Source organism: Manis pentadactyla, chromosome 1 (genome assembly GCF_030020395.1).
Source record: "Manis pentadactyla isolate mManPen7 chromosome 1, mManPen7.hap1, whole genome shotgun sequence".
Taxonomy (NCBI): Eukaryota; Metazoa; Chordata; class Mammalia; order Pholidota; family Manidae; genus Manis; species Manis pentadactyla.
This window is the reverse complement of record NC_080019.1, coordinates 158,133,982-158,152,840: the sequence shown is the minus strand read 5'-3', so window position 1 is coordinate 158,152,840 and position 18,859 is coordinate 158,133,982. Positions and strand designations below refer to the sequence as shown.

The following is an 18,859-nucleotide window of genomic DNA, read 5'->3' as shown; positions in this document are numbered from 1 at the left end:
CAGAGATTTGGTTTTCTTTGGGTATATATTTTGGAAGCTAAATTCCTAGGAATGGAATTACTGGGTCAAATGGTATTACTATTTTTAGTTTTTTGAGGAACCTCCATACTGCTTTCCACAGTGATTGCACCAGTCTGCATTCCCACCAACAGTGTAGGAGGGTTCCCATTTCTCCGCATACTCTCCGGCATTTGTTGTTTCTTGTCTTTTGGATAGTAGCCATTCTAACTGGTATGAAGTGATATCTCATTGTGGTTTTAATTTGCATTTTCATGATGATTAGTGATGTGGAGCATCTTTTCATGTGCCTGTAGGCCATTTGTATTTCTTCTTTGAAGAAGTTTCTGTTCAAGTCCTCTGCCCATTTTCTAAACAGGTTATTTGTTTTTTTGGGTGTTGAGGCATATGAGTTCTTTATATATTTTGGATGTTAACCCCTTATCAGATGAGTCATTTATGAATATATTCTCCCATACTGTAGGGTGCCTTTTTGTTCTACTGATGGTATCCTTTGCTGTGCAGAAATTTTTTACTTTGATATAGTCCCATTTGTTCATTTTTAATTTTGTTTCTCTTGCCCAAATAGATGTGTCCAGGAAAAAACTGCTCATGCCTCTATTTGAGAGATTTTTGCCTGTTTTCTTCTAAGATTCTTATGGTTTCATGACTTACATTCAGGTGTTTGATCCATTTCAAGTTTACTTTTGTGTCTGGAGTTAGACAATAACCCAGTTTTATTTTTACATGTAGCTGTCCAGTTTTGCCAACAGCAGTTGTTGAAGAGGCTGTCTTTTCCCCATTGTATACTCATGGCTCCTTTATCATACATTAATTGATCATAGATGTGTGGATTTATGTCTGGGCATTCTATTCTGTTCCATTGATCTATGGGTCTCTTCTTGTGCCACTATCAAATTGTTTTGATTACTGTGGCTTTGTAGTAGAGCTTGAAGTCAGAGAGTATAATTCCCCCAACTTTGTTCTTCTTTCTCAGGATTACTTTTGTTATTCGGGGTCTTTGTGGTTCCACATGAATTTTAGAACTGTTCCAGTTCATTAAAAAATGCTGTTGGTATTTTGATAGGGATTGCATTGAATCTGTAGATTGCTTTAGGCAGAATGGCCATTTTGACAACATTAATTCTTCTATCCATGAGCACAGGATAGATTTCCATTTATTTGTGTCTTCCACAATTTCTGTCATGAGTGTCTTGTAGTTTTCAGAGTATAGGTCTTTCTTCTCCTTGATTAGGTTTATTCCTAGGTTTTTTATTCTTTTTGATGCAATTGTAAATGGAGTTATTTTCCTGATTTCTCTTTCTGCTAGTTCATTGTTAGTGTATAGGAATGCAACAGATTTCTGTGTATTGATTTTGTATCCTGCAACTTTGCTGAATGCAGTTATTAGTTCTAGTAGTTTTTTGATGGATTCTTTAGGGTTTTTAATGTATAATATCATGTCATCTGAAAATAGTGACAGTTAAAATTCTTTCTTACTAATCTGGATGCCTTTTATCTCTTTGTGTTGTCTGATTGCCATGGCTAGGACCCCAGTACTATGTTGAATAAAAGTAGTGAGAGTGGGCATCATTGTCTTCTTCTCAATCTTACAGGAAAAGATTTCAGCTTTTACTACGATGTTGGCTATGGGTTTGTCATATATGGCCTTTATTATGTTGAGGTATGTACCTTTTATACCCATTTTGTTGAGAGTTTTTATCATGAACGGAGGTTGAATTTTTCAAATGTTTTTCATCATCTGTTGAGATGATCATGTGGTTTTTATCCTTCTTTTTGTTAATGTGGTGTATGATACTGATTGATTTAGGAATATTGAGCCAACCTTCCATTCCTGGAATAAATCCCACTTGGTCATGATGGATGATCTTTTTGATGTATTTTTGTATTTGGTTTGCTGATTTTTCTTTAGGATTTTTGCATCTATGTTCATTGGGGATATTGGTCTGTAATTCTATTGTGTGCGTGGTATCTTTGTCTGGTTTTGGTATTACAGTGATGCTGGCCTCATAGAATGAGTCTGGAAGAATCCCCTCTTCTACTTTTGGGAATACTCTAAGAAGGATGGTATTTAAATGTTTGGTAGAATTCAGCTATGAAGTCATCTGTACCTGAGTCTTGTTTTTTGGGAGGTTTCTGATTACCAGTTCAATTTCATTGCTGGTAATTGATCTGTTCATATTTTCTGTTTCTTCCTGGGTCAGTCTTGGAAGGTTATATTTTTCCAGGAAGTTGTCCGTTTCTTCTAGTTTGTCCAATTTATTGGCATATAAATTTTCATAGTATTCTCTAATAATTCTTTGTATTTCTGTGGTCTCCATTGTGATTATTCCTTCTTCATTTCTGATTCTGTGTATGTATGTACATTCTTTTTTTTTTTTATAAGTCTAGGTTTATCTCTTTAGACCCAGGGGTTTATCTATTTTATTTTCTCAAAAAACCAGCTTTTGATTTCTTTGATTTCTTTTCTATGGTTTTATTCTTCTCTATTTTCTTTCTGCTCTGATCTTTATGTCCCTCCTTCTAGTGACTTTGAGCTTCATTTATTGTTCTTTTTCTAGTTTCTTTAATTATGAGTCTAGACTGTTTATTTGGGATTGTTCTTGTTTCTTGAGGTAAGCCTGTATTGCTATGTACTTTCCTCTTAGAAATGCCTTCACTGCATCCCACATGTTTTGGGGTGTTGAGTTGTTTTCATTTGTTTCCATATAGTGCTTGATCTCTGGCTGCTTTCAATACTCTCTCCTTCCCCTTGATCTTTGCCATTTTAATGATTATATGTCTTGTTGTTGTCTTCCTGGGCCTCATTTTGTTAGGGTATCTCTGCACTTCCATGACCTGAGTGTCTATTTCCTTCCCCAGACTAAAGAAGTTTTCAACAATTATTTCCTTAAAGACGTTTATCCTTTTGTCTTTCTCCTCTCTTTCTGGCACCCCTATTATGTGAATATTGTTTCATTTGGATTGGTCACATAGCTCTCTTATCAGTCTTTCTTTCTTAGATATCCTTTTTTCTCTCTGTTCCTTAGCTTCTTTGTTTTCCTGTTCTCTAATCTTCATTTCATTTATTATCTCCTCTACATGTTCTAGTCTACTCTTAAATCCCTCCTTTATATGTTTTTTCAGATACTGTATTCTTCAGCTCTGAGTGGCTCTTTTTCAGATTTTCTGTCTCTTTGTTGAAGTCTTCTCTGAAGTCTTGAATACTTTTCTATAAATCTGTGAGCATATTTATGACTTTTATATTGAAGTCTTTATCAAGAAGATTGGTGATCTCTGTTTCATTTAGCCCTCTTCCTAGGGTTCTGTCTTGTACTTTTGTTTGGATCATATTCCTCTGCCTACTCATTTTGTCAAGGTTTCTGTGTTCCTTCCTTTGTATTATATGTCTCTGCTATGATTTCTGGCCTATAGAGTGATAGATTTATGAAGAAGGTGTCCTATGGTGTTCAGAAGCCCAAATTCTTTACTCTGTAGTGCCTGGTTCTATTTTGCAGGAGCCCCAGTTGTTGGTGTGCCATGGGCAGGGCCACCTTTCTGTCTGGCTTCTGTAGTGGTCTTAGTCTAGGTGAACAGTTTGCTTTGGTTGCTGCCTTTGTGATCATCTAAGTAGTCTCTGTTGAGCTTGCTGTGTACAGGGCTGCCCTCTCTGCCTGGCCTGCAGCAATGGCAGGGCTGCAGGGTTCATTGGTTGGCCAGACTGATGTTCAGCTCTGCCCCAGCCAGACGTGCAGCACTGGGTTTGGACACCCACAAGAAGGAAGGAACTCTTGGGGCTGGCTCCTGTATGCATCTCCTGGTTGGGCTGAAATGGAGCCAAGGAAGCTGAGGCAATCTCCCTCTGGACAAAGTGGGCTGGCTTCCAGCAGCATGCATGGGCTGGAGCCTCGGGGCTGCATTGCCAACAAGGGGGATGGAGAATCTGGGGCACCTGAGAGTTCCCAATTTGTTGGGCCAAGGGAGGGCTGAGGAGGTACTGTCTATCTGCCCTTTCTCCTGAGGAGAGAGCTCCATCCAACCCTTGCCCCTCTGGTACCCCTCCCACTGCTGGCAAATTTTTCAAACTTCTGCCTCTGATTTGGGTCTCAGGACTGGTAGAGCATGCCTGCCCTCCACACTGGCTGGAGTCTCAACCCCCCAGAATGTTCCTCCTGTCCCTAGTGGCCAGTCCCACTAATCACCAGAACCCAATGTGATGTAGGTCTGTGATCCCAGAACAGATCTCCAGGGCCAGTTGTGCAGCCCTCCTGGGTTTCTACTCCCTCCCACTCTGTTCCTCTTTCTCCTGCCTATAGGCTTGGGATGGGGGAGGGTTTGGGTCCCACTTGATTTCGGCTTTACCACTTTACCTTTTTCTGTGTGGTCTTCTCTTCTTGCTCAGGTGTAGGTGGTCTGTTCTACAGTCTTCTGGTAGTTTGGAGGTTAGTTGTATTTGCTATATTTTCTTATTTTATGTGTTTTTGGAAGGAGATTTCTGCCTTGTCTTCTATTCTTCCACTTTTAATCCTGAGATACCCAGGCAACTTGCTTTTACATGCATTATCTCATTTAATCCTCACAAAAAGCTCAGATACTTTTATACCCTTATGAGAGTATAGCTACTATAATAGTATCCTCACAAATAACATTATTATCCTTGTTTTATATATGAGAAATTTGAGGTTTATAGAGGTTGAATAACTTACCTTAAAGTTACACATCAGCAGCTGTGAACCCAGGTCTTTCTGTCTCCAGAACCCATGACCTTACCCACAGTACCTGATAGGGAGCCTTGGGAGAGTGGATTTGTTGGAATCCCAAATAAGGCATTCTGCCAGGGGTGTTATTTACATGGCTTTTCTTCTATAAGGCCCAAAGGCTTGATGACAATTGTTATCTGTACTATGCTCCATTTACATACTCATTTTGATGAACCAGGTCTTATAAATGATTTTTTGCTATTTAATTTTTGCTTTTATCATGAATACATGTACATGGTTTTAAAACTCAAAAGCTATAAATTAGCTCATTCTTATTCCTAAATTCTGTTTCCCAGAAGCAACCATTTCAATTATTTTATTCTATTTTTTCAGCTTTATTAAGATATTTCGTATGTGATGTGATGATTTCAAATACATATATATTGTGAAAGGATACTGCCCCCCATCGAGTTAATTAACAAATCCATTACCTTATATATTTACCTTTTGTGTGTATGGGGTGAGAACATTTAAAATCTACTCTCTCAGTGCATTTCAATCATATAACACAGTTTTATCAACAGTAGTCACCATGTTACACATTAGATACTCATACCTCTTTCACTGTACAACTGAAAGTTTGTACTCTTTTACCAAGCTCTATTAACCAACCCATATCCTACCCCTAGCAACCACTTTTCTATTCTGTGATTCTATAAGTTTTACTTTTTTTTTTTTTTTAGATTAAACATATGTGATACCATGCAGTATTTGTCTTTGTCTGGCTTATTTCACATAGCATAATACCCTTGAGGTTCATCCATGCTATTGCAAATTACAGGATTTCATTTTTAAGGCTGAATAAGTTCCATTGTAACAAATACCGTATTTTTTTACCCATTCATCCATTGATATATACTTGTTTCTGTATCTTAGCTAGTAAGAATACTGCTATGAATGTGGAAGTAAAAATATCTCTTCAAGATAATTTCATTTCCTTTGGATATGTAACCAGTGGTGGGATTGCTGGATCATATGGCAGTTCTATTTTTAATTTCTTGAGAAACCTCCACACTGGTTTCCAGAGTACCTGTAACTTACATCCAACCAAAAGTGTACGTGTTCCCTTTACTCCACATGTACACCAGCAGTTGTTATCTCTTGTCTTTTTGTTAATAGACATCCAAACAGGTGTGAGGTGGTAACTCATTGTGCTTTTGATTTGCATTTTCCTGATGATTAGTGATCTTAAGCTCTATCTATTGGCCATCTGTATGTCTTCTTTGAAAAGTGCCTAGCCTATGCAGGTCCTTTGCCCATTTTTAAAATTTGGTTATTTGTTTTTCCTGCTTTTGACTTGTATGTATTCCTTACATATTTTGGGTATTAAGCTCTTATTGCATACATGGTTTGCAAATATTTTCTCCCATCCTCTAGGATGTCTTTTTTGTTGATGGTTTCCTTTGCTATGTAGAAGATTTTTAGTTTAATGTACTCTCACTTGTTTATTTCTGCTTTTGTTGTTTTTGCTTTGACTGATGTCATTTACCAAGACTGATGTCAAGATTACCCACTATGTTTTCTTTTATGAGTTTAATAGTTTCAAGTTATGTTAAGGTTTTTAACCCATTTTGAGTTGACTTTTGTGTATGGAAGAGAGTGGTCCAGTTTCATTCTCTTGCTTGTGGCCATCCAGTTTTCCCAGCACCATTTACTGAAGAGACTGTTCTTTCCTCACTGAATATTCTTGGCTCATTTTGTCATAAATTAACCAGATGCGTGCAGGTTTATTTCTAGTCTTTCTCTTTCATTCCATTGAGAAATGTGTGTTTTCATGCCAATACCATACTGTTTTAATTTTACAGCTTTTTAATACAGTTTGAAATCAAAGAACATGATGCCTCCAGTATTTTCTTCTTTCTTAAGATTGCTTTGACCATTTGGGGCCTTTTGTGGTTTCATACAAGTTTCATGATTTTTTTTTCTATTTCTGTGAAAAAAAATGCCAATGGAATTTTGACAGTGATTACACTGAGTCTATTAATCACTTTCGGTAGTAGGGATATTTTCACAATATTCTTCCAATCCATGAACATGAAATATCTTCCCATTTATTTGTGTCTTCAGTTTCTTCCACCAATATCTTACAGTTTTCAGTGTACAGATCTTTCACCTCCTCAGATAAATTTATTCCTAAGTATTTTATTCTTTTCAAAATGCTATTTTAACTGGGATCAATTTCTTAATTTCTCTTTCTGATAGTTCATTGTCAGTATATAGAAACAGAACCGATTTTTGTGAATTGATTTTATATCCTGCAACTTTAATGAATTTACTTATTCTAACAGGTTTTTTTGGTGAAGTTGTTAAGGTTTTCTATTTATAATATGTAATCTGAAAATAGAGACAATTTTACTCCTTTTTTTCTGATTTGGATGACTTTTCTTTTTCTTGCCTAATTGCTCTGGCTAGGACTAACACCATGCTGAATTTAAAGTGGACAGAGTGGGTATCCTTGTCTTATTCCTCATCTAATGGAAAAGATTTCAGCATTTCACTATTAACTGTGGACTTCTGATATATGGCTTTATTATATGGACATATATTCCTACTATACCTACTTGGTTGAGAGTTTCTGTCATGAAAGTACATTGAATTTTGTCAAATGCTTTTTCTACACCTGGAGATCATATAAATGATCTTGATATTTATTCCTTTTTGTTAAGATGATGTACCACATTGATTTGTGAATGATGAACCATCTTTTCATTCCTGGTATACATTATACTTGATTATGATTATGACCTTTTTAATATATTGTTGAACTTGGTTTGCTACTATTTTGTTGAAGATCTTTGTATCTATATTCATCAAGAATATTGGCCTATAATTTTATTTTCTTGTAGTGTGCTTGTCTGGCTTTGGTATCAGGGAAATGCTGGTATCATTAAGGTGAGTTTAGGAGCATACCCTCCTTTTCAATTTATTGGAAGTGTTGGAGAAAGATTGGTGTTAGTTTTCGTAAATGTTTATTAGAAAACACTAGTAAAGCCACATGGTCCTAGATTTTCTTTCTTGGGAAGTTTTTGATTACTGGCTCAATATCCTTACTAGCAATTAGTCTGTTCAAATTATCCAGATTCAGTCTTGGTAGGTTGTATGTTTCTAGGAACTTACCCATTTTTGTCTACATTATCCATTTGTTGTTGTATGATTTTACATTGTAGTCTTTTATGATCCTTGGTATTTTTGTAGTATTAGTTGTAATGTCTTCTCTTTAATTTCTGATTTTATTGAATCTTCTCTCTTTTTCTTAGTTTAGTTAAAAGTTTGTCAACCTGTTTCTTTTTTCAAAAAACCAGCTGTTGGTTTCATTGATCTTTTCTATTGTTCTTTTGGTCTCTATTTCATTTACTTCTGCTTTGATCTTTGTTATTTCCTTCCTTCTACTAATTTTGGCTTGGTTTGTTCTTTTTCTCATTCTTTGAGCTGTAAATTTAGGTTGTATGTGTGTTTTCTTAATGTAGGCATTTGTCACTATAAATTTCCCACTTCAAATTGCTTTTGCTATATCCAATAAGTTTTGGCATGTTATATTTCCATTTTCATTTGTCCCAAGATATTTTTTGAATATTCTTTTGCTTTCTTCTTTGACCCACTGGTTGTTCAGTAGCATGTTGTTTACTCTCCACATATTTGTGAATTTTCATTTTCTTCTTATAATTGATTTCTGGTTTCTCACAAGGGTGGTCAGAACAGTTTTATATGATTTCAATTTTCTTAAATTTATTGATTTGTTCTATATCCTGAATTTGATCTATCCTGAAGAACATTCCATATGTATTTGAAAAGAATGTGTGTTCTGTTGCTGTTGGATGGAATGTTCTGTATATGTTAGGAAGATTTGGTCTAATGTGCAGTTTAAGTCCAGTGTTTTCTTACTGATTTTCTGTCTGGATGATCTATCCATTGTTGAAAATGGGATATTAAAATCCCCTGCTATTATTATATTGCTATTTTCCCCTTCTGTTAATATTCATTTTATATATGGTGCTCCTATGTTGGGTGCATAAATATTTATAAATATTATATCTCTTAATGAATTGACCCTTTGTCATTATACAATGACATTCTTTGTCTCTTGTTACAGTCTTTGTTACTTATTTTGTTTGATATAAATATATGTACCCCTGCTTCTTTTAGTTTCCCCTTGATGGAATATTTTTCTTCACCCCTTCACTTTCAGTCTGTGTGCCCTAAGGCTGAAGTGAGCTTCTTGTAGGCAGCATATGTTTGGGTCTTAATTTTTATCCATTAAGCAATTCTATGTGTTTTGATTGAAGCATTTAGCCCACTTACTTTTAAAGTAATTATTGATAAGTAGGGGTTACTACTGCTATCTTGTTGTTTTTTGCTTGTTTTTAAATTCTTTTGTTCCTTTCTTCCTCTCTTGCTCTCTTCCTTTGTGTTGATTTTCTGTAGTGGTACCTTTGATTCCTTTCTCACTATCTTTTGTGTATCACTACACATTATTACTTTGTGTTACCATGAGGCTTACACAATATTATATTTCATAAGTCTATTTTTATATTTATAATCTTTATTATATAATATTCTATTATAAATAAACATTTTATATAATATAAAATCTAATTTTATTTTAAGCTAACTTAATTTCAAATGCATAAAAAGGCTCTAACATGCCTCCACTTGTTTTATTTTTGATGTCACAATTTACATCTTTTTACATTGTGTATCTATTAGCAAATTATTGTAGTATAGTTATTCCTACTACTTTTGCTTTTAACCTTCATATTAGAGCTCTAAGTGATTTACCCACCATGATTACAACATTATAGTATCCTGGATTTAATTATATATTTACTTTTACTAGTGAGTTTTATACTCTCATAAATTTTCATGTAACTAACATCCTTTTGTTTCAATTTGAAGAAAGCTCTTAACATTTCTTATAAGGCTGGTATAGTAATGAATTCTTTCAGCTTCTGTTTGTCTGGGAAATTCTTTCTCTCTCCTTCAATTCTGAAGGACTATTTTGCTGGGTAGTTTTTTTTATTTTAGCACGTTGAATATATCATATCTTCTGGCCTGAAGGTTTCTGCTGAAAAATCTACTGACAATCTTATGAGTTCCCTTGTACTTTAACAAGTTGCATTTCTCTTTCTGCTTTTAAGATTCTCTCAACTTTTGACAGTTTAATTACATGTCTCAATGTGAATCTCTTTGGATTATCTTATTTGGAATTCTCTGTACTTCCTGAATCTGGGTATTTGTTTCCTTCCCTAGATTAGGGAAGTTTTCAGCCATTATTTCAATTTCTGTGGGTAGATTTTCTGCCCCTTTCTCATTGTCTCCTCCTTCTAGGACCCCTAGTATGCAAATCTTGCTCCATTTTATGGCTTCTCATATGTCCCTTAAGCCATCTTCACTCTTTCTCATTCTTTTTTCTTTTTACTCCTGTAAATGGATGAATTCCACTGCCCTATCTTCAGGTTCACTGATCCTTTCTTCCACTTGATCTGGTGTGCAGTTGAACTCCTCTAATGAATTTTACAGTTTGGTTATTGTATTCTTTAGCTGTGTGTTTTTTGTTTGTCACCTGTTTTATATTTTCTTTCTCCTCGTTGAAAATTTAACTTTGTTCATGCATTTGTTCTCCAGACCTTGGTGAGCATTTTTATGACTATTATTTTGAACCCTTTATCAAGTAAGTCACTTATGTCCATTTCATTAAAATCTGTTTCTAGAGATTTTTCTTGTTCTTTTGTTTGAACCATATTCCTGTTTCTTCATTTTTCTTGACTCTCTGTTGGTTTCTGCACATGAGATAAAACAGCAACCTCTCCCAGTCTTGATAGAATGGTTTTGTGTAGGAAATGAACCTCTTCAATCAGCCCAGCCTGAGCCTGCAGTTGTCTCTCAAACCTTTGAGATTGTCCAAGTCGCCTTCTTTGTTCTTAGGGGCTCCCAGTAGTTGAGGGTTTGTCAAAACCCAGCAATGTCCCAAAGTTGAGGATCACAGTCAGCATCTAGATATAGGCTAATTATAAACTGGACCCTCAAGTTCCAGCAGCAAAATTGTGTGGTTGAACCCTTTCCAGGGAGACACTGGGAAATGGGTGTTTTTGCCTGCTCCCTCTGTGCTGGGCCTAGGATATAAGCTGTGTATGTATCAGGTGGGAGTGCTCCTGTGCATATTAAGAGCTGCTTCATTTGCTATAGTACTGTGGAACTTGTGAATGCAAATCCTGTTGGTTCTCAGCCAGGCACAATCCAGGGACCCATCCCTTTGGCAGCAGCCACAAAAGCTGGGAAACCAGCCATTTGTACAAACTCCCTCCAGGTTGATTATTGGAGTGAACAGGTTTTATTATTAGAGTGGGTTGAAGGGAGAGGGCAGAGAAGGTATTTGCCAGTTTCCCAGTATCTAGGGAGGATAGTAGCCAGCCAGTAGATTGTGCTAAAGTTAGAAGCCTCATCCTCAGGTAGCAGCTTTAAAAGTGTGCAATTAAACCCCTTTCAGGGAGACTGAAAAATGGGCTTTTTTGCCTGCTCCCTCTGTGCTGAGCCCTGGGTAGATAGCCAGCTAAGAACTCTTATTTGCTACAGTCCTATGGGACTTGTGAATGCAAGAGATAGTTGACCCTGGGATCCATCCCTTAGGAAGCAGCTGTAAAAATGAGGACATATACATGTACAACCTCCTTCCAGGGGAATACTAATGACTTGGAGCAGGCTGGAGAGCGAAGTTGAGGAAGGTGTCCATAGATTTTGTCACTTCAAATATTTTGTTTATATAGGGTTTCATCACCCAAAAATATGTGCCTTTTAGTTCCAATGCTGTTAATTAAGCTTAGTTTAAAATGATTTTTTCAAAGCTTGTGAAGTGTCATAAAATACTGGCCAAAAAAAAAAAAAAAACAGAAAAAGTAGCTCATGAATACTTGTTCCCATGCTACCAATTGAGCTGAAGTATAAATAACTGAAACAAAAGACATGGAGGTGATTTCAGTGATCAGATGCGGTCAGAGCATAAGCATAGGGCTTTTGGCAATGGCCAGGAATGTGGAGTGCACTGCCCACTTGAATCAGAGTTCAGATGCCTGTGATTTCTTTTTTCCATTTTCAGCTCTGGACCATACTGCTTTGTTTGCAAGGTCTTCAGTCCTCTGAGCAAGAATTTAATCTCTAGAAAATATTCCATGCCCAAACTCTCTATATATGTGCAATTTATTTAAATGAATGACATGGATGGTTTTACCTCAGCATTTTCTTATTGGAAATGATAGTAGCATCTGATTTCAGCTGATTAGTTTACAAAATGCTATGATGTACAGTCTCTCACTAAAAACCCTGTAAATTTTAATCCACATTGTACAAGTATGTAAAACGCAATAATAGTATAATGGCTAAGATCCTCATTATTCTTAACTGAAAATATGTAATACTGATATTTTGGGGTTTGTATGTTGTATTACTTTATATAAAGAGAATGATTAATGTGTCTGTCACATAGTAAGCACTCAAAAAGTGGTTGCTATTGTTGTAATGGTTGAATGTCTTTTTATAAATTATAGCAGTGTTTAATAAAATGCCTCAGTAGTCAAGAATTTGGATCCTTGAGTCCTCTAAAATTCTGTTATTAGTCACTTGGTATCCTCTGTATTAAAATGAGAGCAGTCATCCTTCTATTATTCACTTATTTGTAAAATATCTTTTTATCTTCTGTGTGCACTACATTCTTATTCAGTTACAAATTTGAGACTCACAATATTATCAGCTGACTCAAGTTGGTTTCACATTCAAAATTACTTTCCTGTTAAGTCTGCTGCTGAAAGGAACTCTTAGTTTCAGGCAAATAATAAATAGCTTTACTGTTTAAATTTCTTAAAAGGATTTGCTCTTCTTAAGTATTCTATGAATGAAATTTGTCAAAATATTACACCACAATTTAATGCATAATTCTTAAGGTAGGTTCAAACATATGTGTAACTTCAGGGGTTCTGGGTTTGTTTTAACATGTAAAGGGTTGGTTTATAGAGGGAGAGAAAATCTGTCTTTCTGGCCATGCTCTTCATGAAGTGACACTACCATGCTCCTATACTGAAGATATTGTGGCTTCCTGTGATCCACAGAATACCTGAGTTGCAGAAGATAGATACAACCAGACATCCTTACAAAGAAATTTTCACATGCGTCTATTCCCATAGTTTAGTCTAATCGTTCTCAAGTAGACACAGGATTCACCTTAGGAACATCTTATAAATTCCGTCCTGGAACCCCTCAAAAAAGCTGATTCAGTAGGTAAAATGGAACAAGAAATTTGCATTTTAAAAAAACTCTCCCCACTGCTGCTCTATCATGTGATGCTGACATAGGCTGTTCAAACCCCACAATAAGGAACATTGCCTCTAAGGTTGGGATAAGGAATAAAAACAAACCCTTCCACTTCTTTGCCCCAGGAAGTAGCTGAAACATTTGAAGGAAACTGAGGCTTCTTGTTAGTGGAATTAGCCTGGGTCCACCACATACCTCTTCCCTGAATGTCATTTACCAACTTCCCATTATTTCTACTAATTTGGAGTTTGCTTCTAGAATATATGTCCACCTGCTGTCATCATGATTTCAAAATACAATCAGAAAGAATGTTGTTTTCTACTCCTGAAGAACATATTTTTTCCCCCCTATACAGCTATGAATTTCAGGTAAAATCCAAAAACCCACTTGGAGAAGGCCCAGCCAGCAACACAGTGGCATTCAGTACTGAATCAGGTAATTCCATCAACAGTAACTCCCAGCAAGGACGTAAAGGGCCACAATGTTTTTTGTAGGAGCTTGTTTGAAACTCAGCTAAAAACTGTAAAAGGAGTTAGTAAGTCCCGGTGTTCTGGTGGCATAGTGAAGGTGAGTGCTTGCAGCTGTTAAATCTTACTTGCAAAATGGTACACTCCTGCTAATGACTGAATTGAAATTGTGTATTTCTTTTGGAAATCATTCAAAAATCAACTGGAGAATCTCCTGCCAGCTACTCGAATCACATGTAAGATGCTATCTTACATGTGATTTGAGTAGTTAGGAGTCTGTTGCTCTTCCAACTTTCACTTCCATTTTAAGAGATTTCCTGTTAGTTTCATACAGAAACTATCAATAAAATCATCAAGATGCTATGAACTGCATTAGTTTAAAATTTTTACAAATAATGCTATCAAATACGTACTCTGTTTCCTATGTCTCCTCAGCGGACCCAAGAGTGAGCGAGCCAATTTATGGTAAGTACTTGTCTCAATGCAGACACAACTACATGCTTATTTAAGTAAACAGTCATGGCAGAATTTTGGTCATAATTTCACTTTAGTCCATTTAGTCTTAGAATATCAGTCAGGTGTGAATACTTAGTTAAAATATTCAGTGACATTGAGAGCCTATGATGTTTTAGGAGCAAGTTGGATCATTTTGAACTTGCCTTCCATCATGCACCGACCAGCTCAAATTTTGTTTAATAGTTAAGATATAACACCTTCATTTCTACTTCTAATAGCAAGTCACATTAAAGCAGCTGTTAAAATTGTATAATATGCTGCAAAAAAGAAACCTAAAGGAATACTGTCTACACCTAGTGCTGCAGAGGCTATTCAACAGTTAAACACACTGATCTAAGATTTATCTCATTATTGACAGGAACCAGGAACTTAACTGAGGATTTACATATTTAGACTCTTGTAATACTTTTGGCTCCAATATTTAGCACTGGAGAAAACGAGGTTAACAGCAAGTTAACAATGAGCCTTGCAAAGTGCTTTTTTAAAAGCTTTCAGGAGAGGTCTTCAGTTAAGTCAGATACTTAACTCAAACTGTTTTCCTTATGTAGCAGGAAGAGATGCCATATGGACTGAAAGACCCTTTAATTCAGACTCTTACTCGGAATGTAAGGGCAAACAGTATGTCAAAAGGACGTGGTATAAAAAGTTTGTAGGGGTGCAACTATGCAACTCTCTCAGATACAAGATTTATCTGAGTGACTCCCTCACAGGTAAGCAGGGCTACCAGCTCTTCAGTCTGATCCTTCAGGGAATGCTTTGTAGCCTTCTGTAAGTTGGCCTTTTCTACGGACAATTAAAGACACTAAGGTGTGAATGCAAAACACAAGTTTGTCTTTTCAGCAGGATGTTACTGGAATTCTCAGCCTAGGATTTGAAACATGCTATTAGAAGCTAAATAATGAAAATATAATTTGCAACAGTTCTATCATGGCCAACTTGAATGTAAAGGCACTATCCACATTCCAGCTCATTTTTGTTAGAGCCAAGCAAGAATAGAAAGAAAGCCTACTGATAATAAAATGGGTCTATCATGGAAGGGATATGACATATCTAAGATTGTAAGTTTGCCAGAGACAGGATCAAGATTAAAACACCTGCTGAGAAGGCTATAACCCCTTGCTCTGGACTCAGTGTGTTATCATTCTCTCTTCTACATTCATACAGTAAAAATTTTAAACAAATAAGGCTGGCCCCAACATAGGAAGGGAAACATTTGTTCAATCATTCAGTAAATATCTGCTTTATTCATATTGTTCTAGGTGGTGGGGACAAAGCAACGAACAAGATACATTCTTTTCTTACAGCTTACAGTCTAGTAGGGCAAGACAAACAAATTTGTAAATAAAAATTTCATACAGTGCTTTGAAAACTTGAAAGTGTGAGAGGCAATGATGGAATGGAAGCTCCTTCAGATATAATGGTTAGGGAAAGCATATCTGAAGAGCGAACACTTAGGCTAAGGAAACTGTGAGGAGGAAACAATGAAGCAAAGATCTATGGAGAAAGCACAAGAAGAGGGAAAAGCAATGCAAAAGCCTGTGACAGAACAAATCCAGCCAGTTCCACTAGCATGGCTGAAGCTCACTCAGTAGGGGCAAGATGAGGCAGGCAGGCATGAAATTATGTGGAGTTTTGAAATCAAGTAAGGACTTTGGGTTTTATTCTGCGTGTAACAGGAGACTACTAGAGAGATTTATGGAGGGGAGGAACATTATCTGAGTTGCTTTTCTAAAAGATGACCAATCTCTGGGAGGATGGGAGGACAGAGAGAGAGAGGCAAAAGTGAAAGGGATGCTAGTTGGGAGACTGGTCCATAGTTCACAGTCGAGACACTGGTTGCTTGAACTAGGAGGATAGAGCAAAATAAAAATAAAAGTACAACAGGGGTGACTAGCTATTTGAAATAATTTCATTGTTTCAGAATTGTCCTCCAAAGAAAGTTAACACCTTATGATCCTTTTCATTTCTGGTACTTCAGGAAAATTTTATAACATAGGCGATCAGAGAGGCCATGGGGAAGATCACTGCCAGTTTGTGGACTCATTTTTAGATGGGCGCACAGGACAGCAACTTACTTCTGACCAGTTACCCACCAAAGAAGGTATGTTTTCTGAGCTTCCTCATAAGCAAGAGGAATTTAAGTTACAAATTAGCCCAAAAAGAAGAATTCAAGTTGAGGAAAGCAATCACTTTAAAAAAGAATTCTGTAGTACTACTGTTCTAATCTGGCTAGAAAAAAAAAAAGACATTCATATTAAGACCTTAATATGAAGACTTTTAATAGAAGTTTCTCAACTTTCCTCCCAGTCCTTCTTAAGACTCCATTTCTTAGAGCCAAGAGAAATTACATAGACATATATTAATGCATTCTACTTTAAGAAAACCTGAACTTGCAATGACAGCGATAAAAGAGCAGTGTTTCCCAAATTTAAATCACTCATGTAATTACCTGCTTTTTTTTTCACTCTGAGCAAAGGCAGTTGTTAAAATTTTCAAGAAATCCTTATTACTGCCATAAATGGAAAAAGAGCACCGTTTGTTTGCCTTATAAATGACTATATAAATAGATTTATATAGGAACAGAATTATTCTGCTGAGAAATGAGTTACTACTTGCTGAAGACACATTTACACCAAGGTGCTTATTAATAAGGATTGAAAAGACTGAAAATTAATCCTAATCCAGGCAGGGCGAGAGGGTGTTAAAATATCCACATTATCACTAAAAGGTTCATCAAATATTTAAAACTGTTTTCACCAATGTTTTTTCTTCACTGGTGCTTAAAAAAAACTGACAGTAAGAGATGATTTAATATCTGACCTGACAGAGGAAGATAAACTGCTGGGTCATAGGAATTAGATATAAAACATAACATAAATAGTATTTTAACGTTTTATATCTGTAGTGAGACTTTTAATCATTTAATGTAGGATCCTTGAAGATTTCACCTAAGTTTACTTCTTAGAAATCTGGCAACCTTTGAACTACCCTTCTGTTGTTACCTAACATTGTTTGTAGTAAAACGGCACTTTTACTCGTCAGTTCAGATCACCACTGGTCTACAATGTGCAAAGTATACTTTCACACGTCACACAGAAGGTACTGAATGTGGTCATGACACTCTAAAACACCCAAACCCCTCTGACTCCTTTACCTTTACAGCTTTGTCTCTCAGATACTATCACGTGCTAACTTGTTAAGGCAGATGTCGAAGTAGTTTCAGGTGCCCCGATGGTTGACCCAGCCAGTAGCACCTCAGGAAAGACACCCAGGCCTCTGTTGCTTATCCATCTTCTAAAATAACTCTGCTTCACCTAGATTTCACTTGACACCCTTCAATCTGTGAGTAGTGAAGGCAAAAATACAACATAGCAGCTATTAAAATTAAATTATTTTCCTTCTTAGGCTATTTCAGAGCAGTTCGCCAGGAGCCTGTACAATTTGGAGAAATAGGTGGTCATACCCAAATCAATTATGTCCAGTGGTATGAATGTGGGACCACAATTCCTGGAAAATGGTAGAAGCTCAGATCTACCTTCTGTTTCAACATGGCAAAAAAATAATTGGAAACACTATTTGTCACGTTCATTTAAAGCTGTTATGTTTACTATGTATAAAAGTTTAAAATCTAATAGCAATATTAGATGTTTATTAGAAAGATTGCTGAGAATATTTATCAGGTTCTACAAAGTCATTTTAAGAAAGCAAGATATTGACATTAACAGAGTTAACATTTTTGGGGAAGCTGGCTCCCTATTCATGGTATTTTAAGAGATCATTTGTATATTATTTATCATACTGTTGTAATGATGTTTTGAGATACTTTTATAACAAAATTAACAACAAAAAACTAATATACTTTTTTTAAAATTTACTTTTATTGTGTATTATTCTTACTGGTGAGTTAATTCCATAAATCTCTCCCTGGTTTAACTTATTAGATCAAATTATCTTCAGCATACATATCTGGGAGGTGGGTAAAGGCCCTAACATTCACATTTATTTAAACTTGTTTTTAGCGAAATATTTTATTTGAATCAGTACATTTCATTCAGCTGAAAACAGAACTGATGTATTGTTTCAAAATACATATTTTGTTGTCTACCCATGAATGTGTTACAAGGTCTGAATGTACTTTGTCAAACTATCCCTTTAAGCAATTGTCTTCTTTATATTGTTTTTAATATAATTCTAATCAAGCTGTATGCAGAGACTGAATATGAAGTCTGAGCACAAAAAGAATAATGCATGATGAGATCCTTTCCATTTTACAGGATAGTTACTCTTCTCTCTTTCAAGCCTTCTAGGAATGAATGTATCAGAGGATGTTTTCATAATTCTCAGTCTGTAATGAAAATCAGACTCATTTAAGAAGGTATTATTTTCCTTCATTTGGGAGATAGGAATGCTGGCATTAATGCCCTCATTCTGGAAGGATCTTTCCTGTTCTTAACTGTCAACATGCTTCAAGTTTATCAATGCTACATTTTGTATTTTTCAAATATAAACTCTGCAATAAAAAGATAGTTTTTTTTTTAAAAGACTGAGTTATTTCTGAATGGTTCAACCTCTGTAAGAATGATTGATAGTTAGTTATTCAGGATCTATCAAACCCCCCCCCTTGAATCTGTTGTATTTATATATAATGCTAATCCAATTTAAATTTCACTGTTTTAAGCCAATGACTGTTTAATGCACATCATCTTTCAAAGCCAAGACAAAAAAAATCAAACAGTACTGTGTTTTCCTGAAAACAGTAAATTAAAGCATCTGTACTTCTTTTTAAGACCAAACATCAATAATGATTTCTTGCTTTTTATT

The 18,859-nt window shown here is 35.8% G+C and overlaps 1 protein-coding gene across 30 annotated transcripts in view; it reads left to right on the top strand.

Moving 5' to 3' along the window:
* ABI3BP (ABI family member 3 binding protein) overlaps nt 1-18,579 on the top strand; it is a 253,192-nt gene extending 234,613 nt beyond the window's left edge. For 29 of the 30 annotated variants that reach the window (XM_057502161.1, XM_036916479.2, XM_036916473.2 and 26 more), the window contains 5 exons: nt 13,411-13,490; nt 13,958-13,987; nt 14,587-14,748; nt 16,017-16,139; nt 17,444-18,579. In XM_057502161.1, coding sequence (XP_057358144.1) covers nt 13,411-13,490; nt 13,958-13,987; nt 14,587-14,748; nt 16,017-16,139; nt 17,444-17,559 — 511 coding nt within the window. In that variant the 3' untranslated portion in view covers nt 17,560-18,579. Of the gene's footprint in view, nt 1-11,847; nt 12,417-13,410; nt 13,491-13,957; nt 13,988-14,586; nt 14,749-16,016; nt 16,140-17,443 lie in introns of those variants that run through there. The other variant, XM_057502223.1, reaches the window with a different exon arrangement.
* The last annotated feature ends 280 nt before the right edge of the window (nt 18,580-18,859 follow it).